Source organism: Delphinapterus leucas, chromosome 14 (assembly GCF_059928025.1).
Source record: "Delphinapterus leucas isolate spDelLeu-1000000601 "Yukka" chromosome 14, BTC_Dleu_Yukka2, whole genome shotgun sequence".
Lineage (NCBI taxonomy): Eukaryota > Metazoa > Chordata > Mammalia > Artiodactyla > Monodontidae > Delphinapterus > Delphinapterus leucas.
The window spans coordinates 48622471-48640408 of NC_143142.1; the positions used below are offsets into that span (position 1 = coordinate 48622471).

At 35.0% G+C, this 17938-nt stretch overlaps 1 protein-coding gene across 1 annotated transcript in view; it reads right to left on the minus strand.

Annotated features, from left to right (window-relative positions):
• The window catches only part of NOL4 (nucleolar protein 4), a 292288-nt gene that overhangs the window by 94172 nt on the left and 180178 nt on the right, over positions 1-17938 (minus strand). The window contains exons 6-7 of the mRNA XM_089895063.1: positions 16291-16470; positions 15380-15571 (exon numbers count right to left, since the gene is read on the minus strand). Coding sequence (XP_089751189.1) covers positions 15380-15571; positions 16291-16470 — 372 coding nt within the window. The remainder of the gene's footprint in view (positions 1-15379; positions 15572-16290; positions 16471-17938) is intronic.

Below are 17938 nucleotides of genomic sequence, written 5' to 3' on the forward strand. Positions count from 1 at the left end.
CGTAAAAATTAAACGAGATGAGATAGCAAAATATGAAATGACAAAATAAGCATCTTTTAGCAATCTAGCATATTATAATGGTATGCCATCTTAGGGTTTTCAAAGCCTGAGTCCAAAATATGTATGGCTGCCATACATATTTCTTAGAGGCCTCCCAACTATTAGAGATCTTTTAATTAATTTTTGTAAATGAATGTGAGCATGCCTTTATTGTACTTGATTCATTTTGCTAACTCTGGCATGTACGATGTGCATTAGCACACTGAACCATAGCATTTCTATCTCAAACAATATTCTAGAACAACTAAATTCAGACCACAGTGTTTTAATAGCTACTCTTCAGTAGAATTTGTTCAGTGCAGAAAGAGACCAAGCTTTGACTTTATTTGAACTAGGAAGCAATTTCTGCTGCTACCTCACCTGACTCCCCCATGTTTCCACCTCCAAAGTAGCCTCTGTAGGCAAAAGGTAGGAAGGGTATAGGGTGCAGTCTCCACCTGCTAACCCTGTGAGATGATGGAAATGATAGGTAGACAACTTTGACAATAAAGCATTACGATATTTGGAATGTCGTTTTCGCAAAAGGAAGAAAAGAAAGAGGCCCCCTGAGGTAGCAGGAAGAATAGTTTTGAGAAGGAAATTACAAAGTCAGGACTGTGTGTTGGGAACAGAGAGGGTCAAATGAAGTAAACATTAAAAAATATTTAAATTGTCATAAAGGTGTATATATCATTTCAAAATGCATATTGCTTCATTCCATTCTGTACTTCATTGAATATGGATAAGGTAGTCTAGCTCAGAACTGAAACTATACTAAGCTACAAAAATCAGTGTTTCATTAAAAGATGGCCATAACATGGCTCAAAATTATACGCTAAACCCCAAGGGAATTGGCTAAACGATGTTGTTCATCTCAACTGAATTATGTTTTGTGGCAACAGTGTTATAGGAAAAATGGGAATAAGAACATTCCATTATAAAAAAATCATTTATTTCATTGTAGCTAGCATTGTTCAAATAGAAGTGAGAGTTCACACCTTTATAAACTACATCTTTAGACACTTCATTTAGTTCTAGGGATTGAATTAACAGAAGCTAACTAACATATCAGCAGTCTCTATTTTCCTGATCCAATCATTGACAGGCACATGAAATTCAGAGACCTGTTTCTGTTCTTCATTCCTTTTATTTTTTTCTCTTTACCTGGTACCTCTATTCAAAATTAGGAATATGTAAGGCTATGGAGCTTCATTAAGCTGACTAAATTGTAGTAATAAACACATACATTCCTTAAACACCTAATAGTTTGTTGAACAGAGAGAATACAAGGTAAAATACCTCTTTAATTAAAATGATTTGGTAGCATTTCCTTTCAAATTCTTTTTTAATATTTAAAAACAAAGTGGGAAATGACTTTTACTAGAACAGTATAAGTTACTGTGTGTAATAATTTATATACTTTCCTTTTTGGAGAAAATGACACAGTTGGGTTTTTCCCAAATATATTTAATTGGTCTTCTCAGAAAATAATTTCCCAGCTGAGTGGAACTAGATATTTTTTAAGGTCACTGGATAACCTCATTATTTCAAGATTTTGGGAAAAAAGTCAACTTCAAGATAAAGCAATCATGTACCCTTTCCTATTAAGTGAAAAAAATCAGTAGAAGCAAAGATATGTGATTAAACATAGCCAGAAGTTAAACAATATAATTTTGAAAATAGAGTTGTTCTGAGTTTACTGTAGAATCATAATTCGATAACTGTAAATGGTCATATAAATCATTCAGTACAGTTTTTTCCTTAAAGTTTGAAGAAACTTTTTTGCCTAAGGACGAATTGAGCTAGAAATAGAAGCCAGGTTTCATGTCTCCCAATTCTCAACTCTTCCACTCTCCTAAATTCTGTTGTATACTTAGTACTTTTACAAAATTTATTATTAATAACATAAAATATTTTAGGAAAAATCCTTATATATAAAATGTTGGCTCAACCAAAAATAAGCAGACCAAAGTTATTCCTTTACATGTCTGTATTACAATTATACCTGACTCAAGCTCATTGGAGAGAAGGGCAGAATGAATGAAAATCTATATTACAGTTTAATAGGTACATATGTGTTTTTCAAGGAATTTACAATATCCTAAATACATGATAAAATACGTACCTCCAAGGAGAAAACCAGTACTATTCATTCTAAATTAATCTTAAGATAAATATTAATAATACCTAACTCATACTGAGTGCTTAGATGTGGAAGCATTAATACAAAAATCTGTGATTCATTATCTAATTTCTTCCAAACAACCCTTGAGAAAAAGTACTTATATCATCCATTTTAAAGAAACCCAAATTAAAGCCCTATAGAACCTGCAATTATGATGTGGAAACACCTGAATTCATCTTTAAGTCTGATGATAAACTGGGACTAATAATCCCTAGTAAAGTTTATTGTCATTTTACAATGAAGGCCTCAGTGAGTTTAAAGAAAGCTGGAGCTCTTAAACACTACACATTCCTCCAGAGGAGTCCATGTACAGCTAACTCCATTATGCATTGAAATGAGGAATATGTTAGGGTCTTCCTAAAATTCTTCTCTTAAAGTCATCAAAATCCTCCTAAAACAGCTTCCTATTAATTCTTTAAAACTCTTCTTCATTAATGGCATGATAAAATGGAACTTATCTAACTTCCATCACATGTTCTAAACTGATGCAATCTAAGTTCACAAGATTTTCACGTTGGAGCAACCAGAAGTGCCAAGAAATTACTGTACATGACACATAATAAAGCTTAGTTTCATGCCCAGAACGAGAATCAGGAGCCAGGCAGAGAAGTTCTTTCTCTCCTGTGAGGCAATCCCGGTAAAAATCCCCTTGGTTCTAATATTGATGAGCCAGTAATAAATGCCGATGCTCGTCAATACACACAGAGCTCAATTATGCTATGCCCGGTTATATGATACTAAATATGAAAGTCTTTTGCTTATTTTTCCTCCATGGTGTGGCTATTATCTATTTCACAACTCAAAAGTACTTAGACCAAGAGAGTGAGAAGGAAATTCATCAGTTTTTCTCCTTATAAAAGCAGTGTTATCATAGAGAAATTTAAAACTATTATTTATGAGTTCTCAGAACGATATTCACCAGGACTCCCCTTTCCTTCGTGACATTTACTAGTGGAAAGCCTATTCTAAAATCATCTCTTTAGTGTTTTCCTGTCAGGGTGTTAAGGGCTGTAGTCATGGGTTCCACCAGGGATAAATGCTGAAGATTCCTTGTTACAGCAGTAAGAGTGGCCATAAAACACAAAAGCTTCCACTGTAATAACCTGAAATAATATTTCACCAAAATGCAAAGAGTTCAATAGATAATTTATGGAAAACAACACTGCTCCTTCCAGTTGAATATAGCTCAGTAAATCTACTATTTAGTATATATCTTAGATATTTAAAAATAATTATTCAAAGATGTATACAATCACATATTCTACATGATCTATACCTAGACTGAGATTTGTTACCTATTTCTTTCCTGGATATGAGATAATGCTAACTAGCCTTCACTAATTATCTCTTCATAATTAACTGTCATACTCAACTGGGACAAGTTGATCTTTCCCCAGCACTGTTCTTATTGTAATAATTATCTATGCCCAAATCAATGGTGGTTGTTTCATTAAACAGATGGCTAAACAGTCACATGGGGTTTTGGAGTTTAAAAAGTCACATTTTAATTGGGGACTTAAGATACCATTGCTGTTGGCACAGTGTAAATGTGTCTTTCCTTATATAGGCATGTAAAACCTACTGCCACACTAACAAACTATTCCATTTTTTGGTCTTAAAACTAAACAGTGTTAGAGTCCTCTGAACTTCTGCTGTACGCTTAGGATGCTGTACGTTTTTTTTTTTTTTTTTTTGCAATTATAAAAAGTAAAAAGAAATCAAGAATATAAGCTCTGTTCATGGGTTACTGTGGCGATGCGAAATCAAGAATATAAGCTCTGTTCATGGGTTACTGTGGCGATGCTCTCGACTCCAGTGTTCAAGCACAGCTTAATCAAGTATTAGACAAGCCAGATTGGGAGCAACAGTGACATCAACCTGAGCTTTTAAGTAGAATGAGCTCTTTTAAAATAATTAAAGCAAATAATTTGGTAGTCAGAATTTAGGTAGAGTTTTAAATTAAGATGATTTCTGCTAAACTTATTACTTTATAAAATACATAATTTGAAAATTCTGCAGCTTGGATGATATCCTGTCACCCCAAAATGGTATACCCATGCCTGAACACATAACTGTTACAGTGTAAAAAGATGCAGCTCTTAAGGGATCCCTTCTTCTGACCAGGTAGCTTCATTTGCCAACATCAGTGGACTAAAGTAACAGTTTAGCAACTAAGTCAGACAGAGCTGGATATTATTATGCGATCAGTTCCTTGCAATCTGCCTGACTACTTTTGCTATATAATCTCTCTGAGCCTCACTCATTCTGCCGAGTATCATTATTTATATTTTTATACATGACAAAACTGAGGTTCAGTCAATAAGCTATGAATAGGAAAAATAATCTCTATCTCTATATCAGGGGGCAGTTGTTAGAATTCCATGAATTAAGGTACATAAAGTCACTGATATTTTTACTAGTTTATTCAACAAATATACTTAATGAGCACTTTCTATATGTCAGGAACTGTGCCAAGTCCAAAGGTACGGAGATAAACAAAATCAATACTGTCTCTGTTATCATAGAGTTTACTTTGCAAGTTAGTACAATGCCTAGTACATAGGGTATAATATACCCGGAACAAAGAGTGTTTATTATAGACTCAACCTTTTATCAGCAATTCTAAGATCCTAATATTGTATGAGCTGAAATATTTCAAAAACTTAGGGTAAACTCAGTTGGCAGAAGAAACTGATATGAGAATATTTAGAAACTTTCTTTTTTCTTCTTTCTGTGAATATTCCTAGGTTTTGTGGTAGAAAGACTAATATATTTGTGCATGGGATGTTTTTCCAGACCCCAATGTGAGTGTTATGCAGGAAACAGAATATGTACTTTATCAGGTCCCCCAAATCAGAAAAGTTCTGAATTCTGGACCATTGATGATCCAAGATCTTAGATAAGCATGGTGGATGCAGACTAAAATAGCAGCTCAACTGCCTTGACCCCATCCTAAAAGTGGATGTGATAAGCAAAGTCCCTTACTGACCTAACTGGCCACGTGACTTAGTCCTGGCCAATCACGGGAGCCCATCCCTTTGTTCCCAGTGACTGATCCAAGAAACGGACATATGATCCAAATAGGGCCAATCCAAGTCCTTTCATGGAAATGGGGACCTGGAGCTGGAAGACTGCTCTTGGATTGGGAGTTTTAAGAAAAGAAGCTTAGAGCTGCTGACGGCAACACTTCCCAACAGGAAGCCAGACTGAGAGCTAAACCTATACACAGAGAAGCATTGGGAGAGTGGCAACTCCCTGACATGTGAGCCCAGCTATGTGAGAATCCTTGGACTTTCCAGTTTTCTTGAGAAAAATATCTTGACTAATTTAAAAGGAGTTTAAAAACAAAGATGATAATTAACCCCTATCTAGGCTGTGATTATAAGTATTTCATTATGAATTAATAGTCTATGCTTTGGCCTTAATTTTAGAACATTATTGACCTTTAATAATGATCTTTCACAAACACATGGGGAATTGTTAAGTTTTATAGTTGATGCTAAAGCCCAATTTAGCTAATGTCATCTGACATATACATCTGATCAAGATGAGATAAACTAAATTTTCAACTAAAATGACATGTTTTCATTTTAACCAACAACTTATTCAAGTCTCCACTAGGAAACATCTTTTAATTCTGAAAATAAGTGATTACATTTACTTATGATTATTTTGGACCATGACATCTTTTCTTCTAATAGTTTACTTATGAAACGTAAAACTATATACAAATTCTATTCATACAATTAATATTCACACTAATTACCAAATAGATAAAAATATTTTAAAAATAGTGTTTCAAGAGAGTTAAAATTAAACGTTATATGACGCCTTCTTTAGGAAAAAAAACTCCCTAAGATTTAAAATACATTAGGCTAGATTTTCAGTTATCAGTAGCTTTGAAAATTGAAATGCCAATTGCAGGATACTGTGAAAGAGCACACAATAAACACTAGCTTACCTCCCCACTAATTTTACTACAAAGTAACACATTAGTATGAATGTCCACTCATTCACTCATCCTTCATTCAACAATTTTAATTCCATTGAATTGAACACGGACTGAGCAGATTTCACGAGCAACTAATTGTACTGTATAAGACACAGTGGATGATACAGAAATGAACAAGTTAAGAAGCAGAGTAGTCAAGGAACGCAACTTCTTATTAGGGAGCTAAGGCCCATATATAAATAACAGTAATATAAGACAGGATAAAATAAAACTACAGAAGTACCACAAAGTACAATTTGCACATGGAAGAAAGACAGATTTAAGGCTGCTGTTAGCTAGAAGTGATGATTAAATAGATAAAGGCGTATTGGATTTAGTCCTCCAAGGAGTTCAACAGATTGAGACAGCAAGGGTTTCCCAGTAAAGGGAGCAGTGGAATGCAATTTCAGATTCGACTGCATTTTATCCTGTTCCTCAGAGACCAGGTACCATGCTATGCAGAAGTTTTTATATTTGTTATTTCAAGTGTTGTTGGTTTTCATGTAGAAGTGCTATTTGTTTCCATTTTTCCCATGAGGAATCTGAACTACGAGAGATACAAGGTCCACAAGTAACAGCTGATAAAACATGGCTAAGAACCAAGATCCACTGACTAAAATCAGGGAGCTTTTCTTCGGATTTGCTCACCAATGCTGCTAATTTTCCAGTGTCTCCTTCTGGGTTGTTTCCTTTTTCTTAGAGTACATTTTAGTTCTTCCCAGAAACAGCTTGTCAGTGGTAATTTCTGTAGTTGTCTGAAGTATTTTTCTTCCTCACTCTGGAGGTAGAGTTTAGCTAGGCATTGATTTGTAGACTAAAAGTAGTTTCTCTAAAAAATTTTGAAGACTTTTTTCTCAGTATTTTGAAGATTGTCTTCCGACATCTATTTTGAGGACAAGTATTATGTTCAGTCTTTCCTGTTTTAGATAATTTCTTGTTTCTTTCTGGTGACATTTAAGAATTTCTTGGGTCTGCTGCAGTTTTGCCTTGATGTACATAGGTGTGACTTTGTTTTTATTTGTGCTGCTCAGGGATGGTCTGTTTCTCTGTTCTTAGTATTCATGGTCTAGTCAATTCTGAAAAATTCTTCCTCCTTTTTTGCTTGAATATTGTCCTCATTCTCTCTAATTCCTCCTTTGGAATGCCTATTAGATCTATATCACTCTAGTCCCCAAGTTAACTTCTTTATCAAATTCCACTTCTCTTTTTTCTGTCTGTGAGTAATTTCCACAGTTCCAGTGTATCAATTTTCTCTTTGGTTGAATCATCTTATCTGCTATTTAACCCATCTAGTAAGGTTTTAGTTTCAATGTTTATAATGCCTGTCATTTCATTTTTTGAAGTTGTAATTTGATGCTTCCAATTCCCCTTTAATGGAAGAGTAGTCCTTTCCAGGGTCCCAGCTTTTTATACAGTTCTCAGTTCATGTTCCTGCCTAGTCACAAACCCAAATCCCCATCTCCTGAACTTGAATTGGCATTCAAATCCCAGCCCTGATCTGTTTGGGCTTAAATTCACTTTTTCTATCTTCCTACTCTGTAACCCTATCAAATTAAGGGCTTACAATTCTGGCTATGAGTTTGCTATTAATTTCAAGGCCTGGGAATTTCCTTTTCTTTCTTTTGAGCTTATATAGGTATTTAAAAATTGTTATATTTTACTCAGGGTTTGTATGTATTTGTAGAGGGAAGGTGAGTGGGGTGTGTGAGGGGGTATTCCATGAGACTCAGGTCAACATTTTGCTTAAACTAAAAGATCCACTGATGAGTAACTCTGAAAGCAATGATGGTTGTATTCTTTACACTTTAGTTACTCTTCAATTTTAGTAAATAAAATAATTTAGTAAATAAAGAGAGAATAGTACCCATGAACCCTGAGTCAGGAAAAATCAGTGAACCAAGAGAGCACACACTGAGAGAAAGAGTAGCAGTTCCCTGTGATAACTGAGACATTAAAGGAAATAATTGAGCGTATTAGAAGAAAGGGTAGAAAGGGGCCAGATTATATGCTAAACATTTTATTTACATTATCACATGTAATACCTCGAGAGCCCTCTCCTTTAGAAAAATGGAGACTCAGAAACATCACATAAAATTGTACAGGAATTGAACCTAGGTGTCTCAGTTTCAAAAGGGCATACTGTAACACACTATAGTAAGAAATTTAGAATTTGTCCTGAGATGACAAAAGTTTGACAGTATCAAAGCCAGAATTGAGGAAGACTACTCCAGGAGCAAAGGCAGATTTATAATAAAGCCAATGAAGTCCAGGCACCAGGGTTCTTCAACTGGATGGGACTACTGGAGTTACTGGATGTTGTAAGTATTCTAGTATTTCTTCTTTTTCTGAAGAAAAAGATTTGAATCTTCAAGATTTCTCTTTTTTAAAAAAAATATTATGTGTGGCTTTTTTCTAACTGCAGATATTCGTCCTTCTACCTAACTTTGTGCTCATAATTTTATATTACTTTTCTTTTGAAAAAAAGGTCCCAAATTTCATAATTTTCAGGTGCAAATCCTAGTTCTTCCTCTGCTTATGAATTAGAGGGTAGTATAAGATGGACGTACGTAGTTGAGTTAGAAGGATTATGCAAGGGTATAGGTATGAGATTTGAAAGGTTAGAACTAAAATGATACCTGATAAAGTTCAAACTTATGGGACTGATTTGGGAAAGACAGCAAAGGAAAAATAAACAGAATTTAGCCAGTGGTAGAATGCAAGTCAGGAGTATAAGGAGAGTCAAATCTCTTTCCAAGTTTATGAACACTGGTGTACATGACAACAGTGGTGCGATTGCTGGAAATAGATAAGTCAAGAGGAATTTACTGTTGATTTGGTAGATGAGGTGGAAGATCAGTGGAGAGAATGGGTGATAGAGAATGCAGAGAATTCAGTGAGGATATAACAACACATTTGCCTAGCATCTGACTAGAATGTGGAATGAAATACCAAGGCTTTGTATATGACTGGGATCTAAGAGTACTGTATACAGGAGTAGACCTCTGCAGCTGTGGAGAGGGTAATATGCGGTACATGGCCAAGCAAAGAATCTTAAGAAAAGCCCCAAATCAAGAAAAAGGTACATGAATAGAAATAGAAAATAGAATCTTAAGAAAATGGGGTGATTTATAGTTGAGGATGCAATTTTTGGATTTGGTGCAAAGGTAGTCATGTGATCTTCATAAGAACTAATTCAATATAGTGGTAAGAACCAGAGTCTGAATTTAAGGGATTTGGTGGGCGTTGGTGGTAACAGGTGTAATCTGTGAGTATAAAATATTTCAGTAAACATGGCAAAGAAAGATGGATGCATTGAGTCCTCAAAGAAAGATTACAGAAGTTATGAGGTTAATTTTTTTTTTGAATTTGGACACTTTTTATAAGGCAGAAGAGAAGAAAAGGGAAAACTCAGTGAAAAGGGAAAACTGAAAATATGACCATTGGGATGGTCGAAGAAGCCATGTTCTGAAGGAGGTGAAATGACAGGGGAGCAGAAGTGAAGCGTTATCCAGAGCAGTAAGACCAGGACACTTCCTCTGTAAAGGCAGCAGGGGATACTTGAAAAATTGTAGGTGATTGTGAAAAATTTTAATATAGCTTGTGCAAGCTCTTTGAGTGAAAGTAAAGACTAAGAAATATCTATGCTAATAATGGCTAGAGTGATACAGACCACTGAAACTGAGAAAGCTAAAGAAATGTGAGTGCAGATTAGCTATCAAAATTATTAAGAAAGGTATTATAGGATGTAATTAAAAAGAAATACTATGAATAAAGAACTTAGAGGATGGTATGAACGTATCCTGGGGGATGGTAGATGACATTTATAAAAGAGAGGGCAAAAATTCGTACAAATGGCAGGTGGGGAATTCAAACTAATTAGCATCAATTAAGTTAACTGGTCACAAAGAGAGAAACCTGTACAGTTGTGCTCACGATGCATGAAGAATATTGTGAATAATAATGGTTGCGCAGGTATAAAGTTTTAAACCAAGATCTTGTATGAAGGGCTCAGTATATTTCCGCTCACATTTTTAGTTTAAAGAAGCACTTTAATTCATTTTTTATAATAGCTCTATTTGCTAAAGAATGAATAGTGTCACTGTAGCTTTTGCAATGCCTATGATATCTATGAAAGCTGTGAATTGAAGACGAATTCTGATCTCTCTACTTTAGTCTGCATCAGACAAGTAGAGGCAAAGGATGTTAAGTAGTCAAATTCCCTCAAAAATGTACCATTTCCTAAACATTAACCATTTATTTTCTAATGAAAGAACTGTGAAATAAGAAGGTCAGATATCAAAATTACTGAGGAGGGTATTATAGGATGTAATTAAAAAGAAATACTACGAATAAAGATCTTAGGGGCTTCCCTGGTGGCGCAGTGGTTGAGAGTCCGCCTGCTGATGCAGGGGACATGGGTTCGTGCCCCGGTCCGGGAAGATCCCACATGCCGCGGAGCGGCTGGGCCCGTGAGCCATGGCCGCTGAGCCTGTGCGTCTGGAGCCTGTGCTCCGCAAAGGGAGAGGCCCCAACAGTGAGAGGCCCGCGTACCGCAAAAAAAAAAAACCCAAAACTTAGAAGGTGGTATGAAAGTATGGTGTTTCCATAATTAGATTATTTACACATTTGTTTTTAAATTTATATCTCTTTTCCCCCCAAATAGATATCAGAGCTACCAAGGAAATATGTAAGCTAAAACAAATTAAAAAAACAGATAATTGGGACCTTAGAAAGTTTTTTGGCTCTAAACTTCCTGACAGCCACAAAAGTGAACGTAGTAAGTTAATGATGAGAAAACATAAAAGCACTCTATTTCTGAAGAAGAAACACATTTTTTTTCATTACATGCTAAAAGAGGGTTCCGAAATGAGATCATTTATAGTGGACATTAAGAAGCCTAGTGGACAATGTCCCTGGCAAATTTTACAAAAAATAGCATGAGGGGGCTTCCCTGGTGGCGCAGTGGTTGAGAGTTGCCTGCCAATGCAGGGGACACGGGTTCGTGCCCCGGTCCGGGAAGATCCCACATGCCGCGCGGCTGGGCCCGTGAGCCATGGCCGCTGAGCCTGCGCGTCCGGAGCCTGTGCTCCGCCACGGGAGAGGCCACAACAGCGAGAGGCCCGCATACCGCAAAAAAAAAAAAAAAAAGCATGAGATTTAATTCTTCAAACAAATATAGTCAAATAAATAATATTAAAAAGCAAATTAATAGGTAATTTTTCAAGTGGCTGAGTTTATTGAATTCAAATATCTAGGCCACTTGATCTAACTTGATATAGTGTCAAGATATGAGATACAGGAGGAAGGATGGACAGAAAGTCTCTTAGACTATCTCCCCCAAATATTTTCATTTGAGTTCTATAAAAATACATCTAAATATATGCAGCATGGTGAAAGAATCTCTAAACAATGCAAACTCAGAAAATAAAAAGAGAATCACATCACATAACACAAATAATACTTAGGTATGGGGTAACCTCACCTTGTTTATAAAGCTTTCTTTTTATGGCTTTATCTATTATAGGTGTTCTTGAATTTAAGATCAGGGCACCTTGGAGAAATACATTTCTTTTCTGAAACAATCAACAAATATTCTTCAGAAAATTAGCTGAAGTAATTTGAGAGTCAAAGCTGCATAATAGAATCAATAATGATTTGATATATTTGTCTAAGGATTAATACAAGGGCTGCTTAACTCATTGGTTCTTAAAATCTAATGAAAACTAAGACAGTACTCTGTATCAAACTTACTGGATTTATTTTTCATAAAACATATCCTTTTATGGTCAACACTGAAGAATTTATGATTTGAGATGATTGGGAACACTGAATTAGTGAAAGTGTGTAGCAAAGTATCATAATATGGTTATTTAACTTCATGCATTATAGAGACTGGAGCAATGACATAAACATTTCGGCTACTTCAGCAATTAAGACCTTTGGGGTCTTAATAATTTCAGTGAAATAAGAATGCATAAATATATACTCTAATATTTGTATGCATTCAGTGAAGTCAATGAAAAGTACTTGTGTTGTAAATTCTTAAGGGATAGTGTAGACTAATTAAACATGAATAGACTTTGTATTAGCAGCAGAAAATTAGAGTGAATGTCAACACTGTCAAGTATAATACTAATATAAGTTGTGATAAACCACTTCTATGGGAATATCCCTTTGAATTTCTTAATCAAAGTCAGTAGGGAACACATAATTCAATATTTTGCGTTTTGCTTTACTTAAAGAGTCTGCTGGATTAGAGATCCTAAGTAACTGGATGAGCTAAACTTGCTGAATGCCACTTTCATTTTATAATACGGAGTCCCCTATCAAATACTCCTACAGTTCTACTTTACAAATATATTAAAAACTTCTCTAGGTTGCTTTGTTGACTTACTAAGTGCTACAAAATAATTGGCATGTAAAGATAATCATATATTAAAAATGATACATTTTCTTCATGTCTACCTACAGCAAAAACAATATAAGAAAATATTTTTTAATGTTTCAATTTTTTAAAACCATGGATATTATCTTATTTTAAGGTTTTAAATTATAAAGGCAAAAAAATATTAATGTACAATATTTAGTTAATTACTATCTGCCCTAGTCATGCCTTTTCCTATTTGTTCAAGGTAAGGATGAGTGTTCAAAATGATGACATGCTGCATGACAATGAAGTGATACATAAAGCCAATCAAAATTCCAAGTGTTAACTAGATGGCAGATTTAATTTTTATTCCAATAGTGCATTACTGAGCAATGTATTTTTTAAAAATGGGCTAAACTACAATATCAATTTTCATCTGTGTTGTTCATTTAACATTTCTTTATATTAGGCCTTATATTATTACTTAAGCACTTCACTTCCCACAACTTGTAATCTCAAAGAATCATGATGATCAGGGAACATGTTAACTTTTCTTAATTAACAAGTCAGGCATCTTTTGTATTTCTCATTACTTTGCATGATGTTATGCACATTATACATATATTGAATAAGTGAATAAAAAATGAACAAATGAAAATTATTAAATATGAAATACAATAGCATTTCTTTACAGCATTATTTCCTTCAAGATTAGTTTGTAAACCTAACTAATCTTGATTTTATATTAACTTTTTGTCTTTCTCTATGCATAGCACAAAGTTTACATCAAATAGATGTTCATATTTGGTAAATAAATATAACTAATAAAAAACCTGTGATTATCTCAAATACATCTTTGAGAAATTAAGAATTCTACATGACAATGATTTTTTTCTTTTAAAGAATTATTAATAAATGGAAAATAAGATAAATTTTGCCAAAGAAAAGAAACTCTAAATAACATTAAAAGATTTAGAAGAAATAGTAGTGCCAGATGCTAGTAAAATAAAATCATGGTATATAACATTATTATCTTTATTGTTACTGAAAGAGGAAAGTATATATTGTGCATTGTGCACTGAATGAGACATACTTAGTTTCTACTGGAATTTTACAACAACTGCCAATTTGATGATGAACCGATGTCAAAGTCAGGATTCTGGGCTTTTATTCCTGGTTAGATATCCTTTTTGTCTGTCATCTTTCTCCTATTGGGTGACAATAACTTTTAAAGAATTCAATAATGGGGGAAGTAGCTGTATTTTCTTCAAGCAATCTCTCCTCTCTCATACCATACCACCTCAACTGTCATAATTTAATTTCATCAGGCACAGCTATGCTATTTTATTTTAAAGTAATTTAGGTACAACAAACTCCAACTTCAATATAGTTATTCTAAGAAGTAAGCAAATTCTTAAATGTAGTGCTCTGTGATTTTATAATACAAATATTTTGGGTAGCTTTTTTCAGACGATGGATTAAATAATATTTGGTTGATTATATTTTCAGAGTTCAGATTTACTGAGTGGTTACTATGTGTCAAAAATGACTTGTCGAGCTTTACATGACAATTTATATAATCCTGTCAGCACTATAAATTAGGAATTACTCTCATTTCCAGAGGAGGGACCTGAGCTCAGAAAGTTGAAGCACCTTGCCTGGGTCACATAGCTACAAACCGGTGGACCCAGAACTCCAGACCAAGCTCTCCAGGGACCGAGCCTTGTGTTAGTGACCATCTTGGCAGACTGCCTCTCTATAAGAAACAGTCGTTTTTCTTTTAAAAATATCAAAGATATTTTTAGAAGCCATTGTAGAAAAATAGATAATATAGGAGGTATTACTTGTTATTCATTTCATTTATATCTGGAAAACTATTTCTCCTATTGGCATACTCTGAAACCTCTCCTATATCTATACCAACTCCTGTTCCATCACACCTAATAAATTGGAGGCACTGATCATAAGCACGAAGAGTCTTGGTTTTTATGGAGCCTTCTCAAAAGTACAATGAAAACAGTTTCAGAAAATTTCTAATACATGTCCACTCAAATACATAAAAATATAAAGAAAGTTTTAAAATACATTGTAAAAACGACTTCTAGTATAACAATTCCATCAAGGTAAGATAGAATAAAGGTCAAATAACACTGTCTAATTTCCACCCATAAATATCTAACACTGGCATAATATCATCCATCTATAAAAAGCCCAGCTGAATCTAAACGCTCATGTTAACCATCCACAAGACAAGTACACAAATATACCGAGTACACAAAAGCCTTATTTTTCACACAAGGATTTTCATTCCCTGACCTTTATTTTCAAGGCCTGCTATTTGTTAACTGTTGGTATGAAAATAGTATTACTTAGATGGATCCATCCATTTCCTTTTGTCCCAGAGAAAGCCATTCTCACAGGCCGTCTAAAGCAACCACTGGTGCTTCAGTTCAAGACTTGAATAACCTTAGATCTGCTTTAGCAGTAACAGAAAGGAAACACACAAGAATGAGATGCTGGCTCTCACTGCTGTTCACTCACATGACCCTCATTTCCTAGGACATGGTACCTAGGCTTGTGAGCACTGGTCTCACAAGGTATGTCTTATTGAATCAACAAAGGGGATAAATACTTCAGGAAGATGAAAAGGAGAAAAAACAAACAGGCAAACAAAAACCCCTTGGACCTGACGTTATGGAAAAAATTAAAAAGACACTAAGATGAAAAAAAAAATTGTGTCATGGTTACATGTGGGATTTGGATGGAATCTAGGGCTGTGTTTTAATTCAAAACTCACCATCTCAAAACCACTTCTTTTCATCCGCCTGCAGGACTTGAGGTAAGTACGTATGCGTTTTCGGGCACGCTCTTGATACTCAGGGAATTGTCGCCTGCATGAGTCAATGATAGCCTGGATCTTTTCTTTGGGCTGCTTAGAGATTGGGACCATTCGGTCCAAGTTTTCATCTACAAACAGCCTGACAAACATCTGTTGGCAAGAGGGAGACAGAGGAGAAGGGTTTGGAGGGCTGCTCTCTGCTGTTCCTAGCTTCCTGTCTTGATTACTGATAGGAAAATAGTCTTGTCTGGTTTATGCACTGGAGAACTTTGCAATGGAAAGCCAGAAATTTTAAGCAAACACCCTTTACAGACTTTCTAAATGGTTGGGTTAAAAAACAGAGAGAGAAAGAGAGAGAGAAAGGCAGACAGACAGACAGACAGAAAAGTATAGACTATTGCGTAGAAAAAAATCAAGAAATAACAGTAGACTGTGACGATTGAGCACCCCATAAAATTCTCTATTAATAATGTGACTGTTTACATTGCTACACTGCACAGTATACTAATCTCGGAAAACAAACAATTGACTCTTTTTTCATGCATAATTAGATAAGCTGGGAAAGCAAAGAAAATAACGGATGACGGGCAGACGCTTCCGAGGGATAAGCTGAGGCTCCCTTCATCCACTAGGTAAACATGCATACTCACACAGCACAAGTGCAGTTTTCAGCTCACGTTTGGCTTTAAAATTCTAAACAAAACACAGCCATTCTGGTGTCTGGTTGGCTAAGAGTGTTTCATGTACTTTTTAAATCCTTCTGTAAATTAAACAAACATGTCTCTAAAGTAGCCACAGTTACCAACAAGCAACAACATGAAAGTGAAGTGGTAAAAATTCAGCCATAATGGTAGGGTGGCAGGACTCACATTAAAAGCTTTCAGCCGCTCGGCCTCAACGCCATCTGTCTCGTTAACTTTCTCAGAATCTTCGTGGTCATCGTGGTCATCTTCATCCTCATCTCCCCTGTTTAGGGACAGGTCCTCAGCACCTCGGTCTACACTCTCATTTTTGCCCGAGTCGTAGCTTGAATAGCTATGTGCAGGGGACTGAAAAGAAAATGGGAAATTGCTGCTTTGAAATTCCTTGCACAAGCTTATAAATTTTGTTTTATTTTTAATGTCAATCATTTCTCAAAAATCTGGTTTAAATAAGTTGATAATTCTAGAGCTGTGGCTATTTTAATTTAAATCAAAATTAGCTTAAATGAAATCAAATTAAAAATTCATTTTCTCAGTCACATCAGTCACATTTCAAGTGCTTAATAGCCACAGAGTACATTTCTATGACTGCAGATTTATTGAATTTAGCTTTTTGAGAGCAATTACTGTTTCCATTCAATATACATATTCCAAAAAAAAAACCAACCTGTACTCAGTTTTGTAAAAGAATCACTAAATCACATATTCTTTGAACTAGAAATGACCTCAGAGCTTAGTCAGTCTAACTGCATTAGTATTCTTGAAACAGATAAGGAAACTGAGGGGTAGGTATATTTAATTGATTTGCCCAACAAGGACTATAGAAAATACTGATACTAGGACTGCTAGGAAAACATGCTTTAAAATCAGTTTATAATTTGTCTATGAGTTGAAAGATGGCATCTGATTTTGGTTTAGAAAAAAGCAACTAGGTTTCCTCCTAGCCATTTGTTAAGCTTAGTGCTTTGTAATGTACAAGAGAAGATGAATGCCAACCAAGACAGTTTTCACAAACTTTGGTAATTGTGTCCAAGACCAACCATTGGTCCTGCTGTGGTAGCTTTTACTTGTTTGTTAGCCCAGCACCTGTTCCTTTCAGAATCAGCCCCTGCTTTGCCAGGTCAAAGTGCCAATCCTGTGGGCAGCAGAGCTAAGCAGAATAGAAATAGACCTGATAACATCATTTGAGCATCTAGATTCAACTGTGCCTGAAATTAAATTAACCCATGGACCTTTCAGCTGTGTGATACTATATCCTCTCCATCTCCCCACTTTATATTTTTGCTTAAATCTGAATTTAGATCATTTGCAATGGAGCCTGGACTAGTACAGAAATCAATCATTACAAGGTCAAATTAATAACCCAAATTTCACATATGATGACTTAGATACCCAGGTGGCCCCAGCTAAATAGAAAACAATTCTGTAAACAAGAGCAGCTATCTTCAAATCTATCAACATAGTCTAATGCTTTTGAAAGCATTTAAAATGGGAAATTTTAAATCATCAGCGTTCAAAAATGCCTCCATACAATGATAACATATGTGTTGCATGCTTTGAGGATTGCACTAATATATTATTACTACATAGTCAGAGGAGGGATAACAAAACTAGAATAGGTCACTGACATTAAAAGTGAAAAAAAGGCATATTTTTATAGTTCAGATCATTAACAAGGTGGAATTACCTAATCAAATATAGGGAAAATATTCCCTAAGTTTGAAAAATATACTATATATGCTTTTTAAATGGCATGTGCAATATTTTAAAGTGTTATAATACACTTATCTGGATGCAAATATGCTGGGCTAATCTA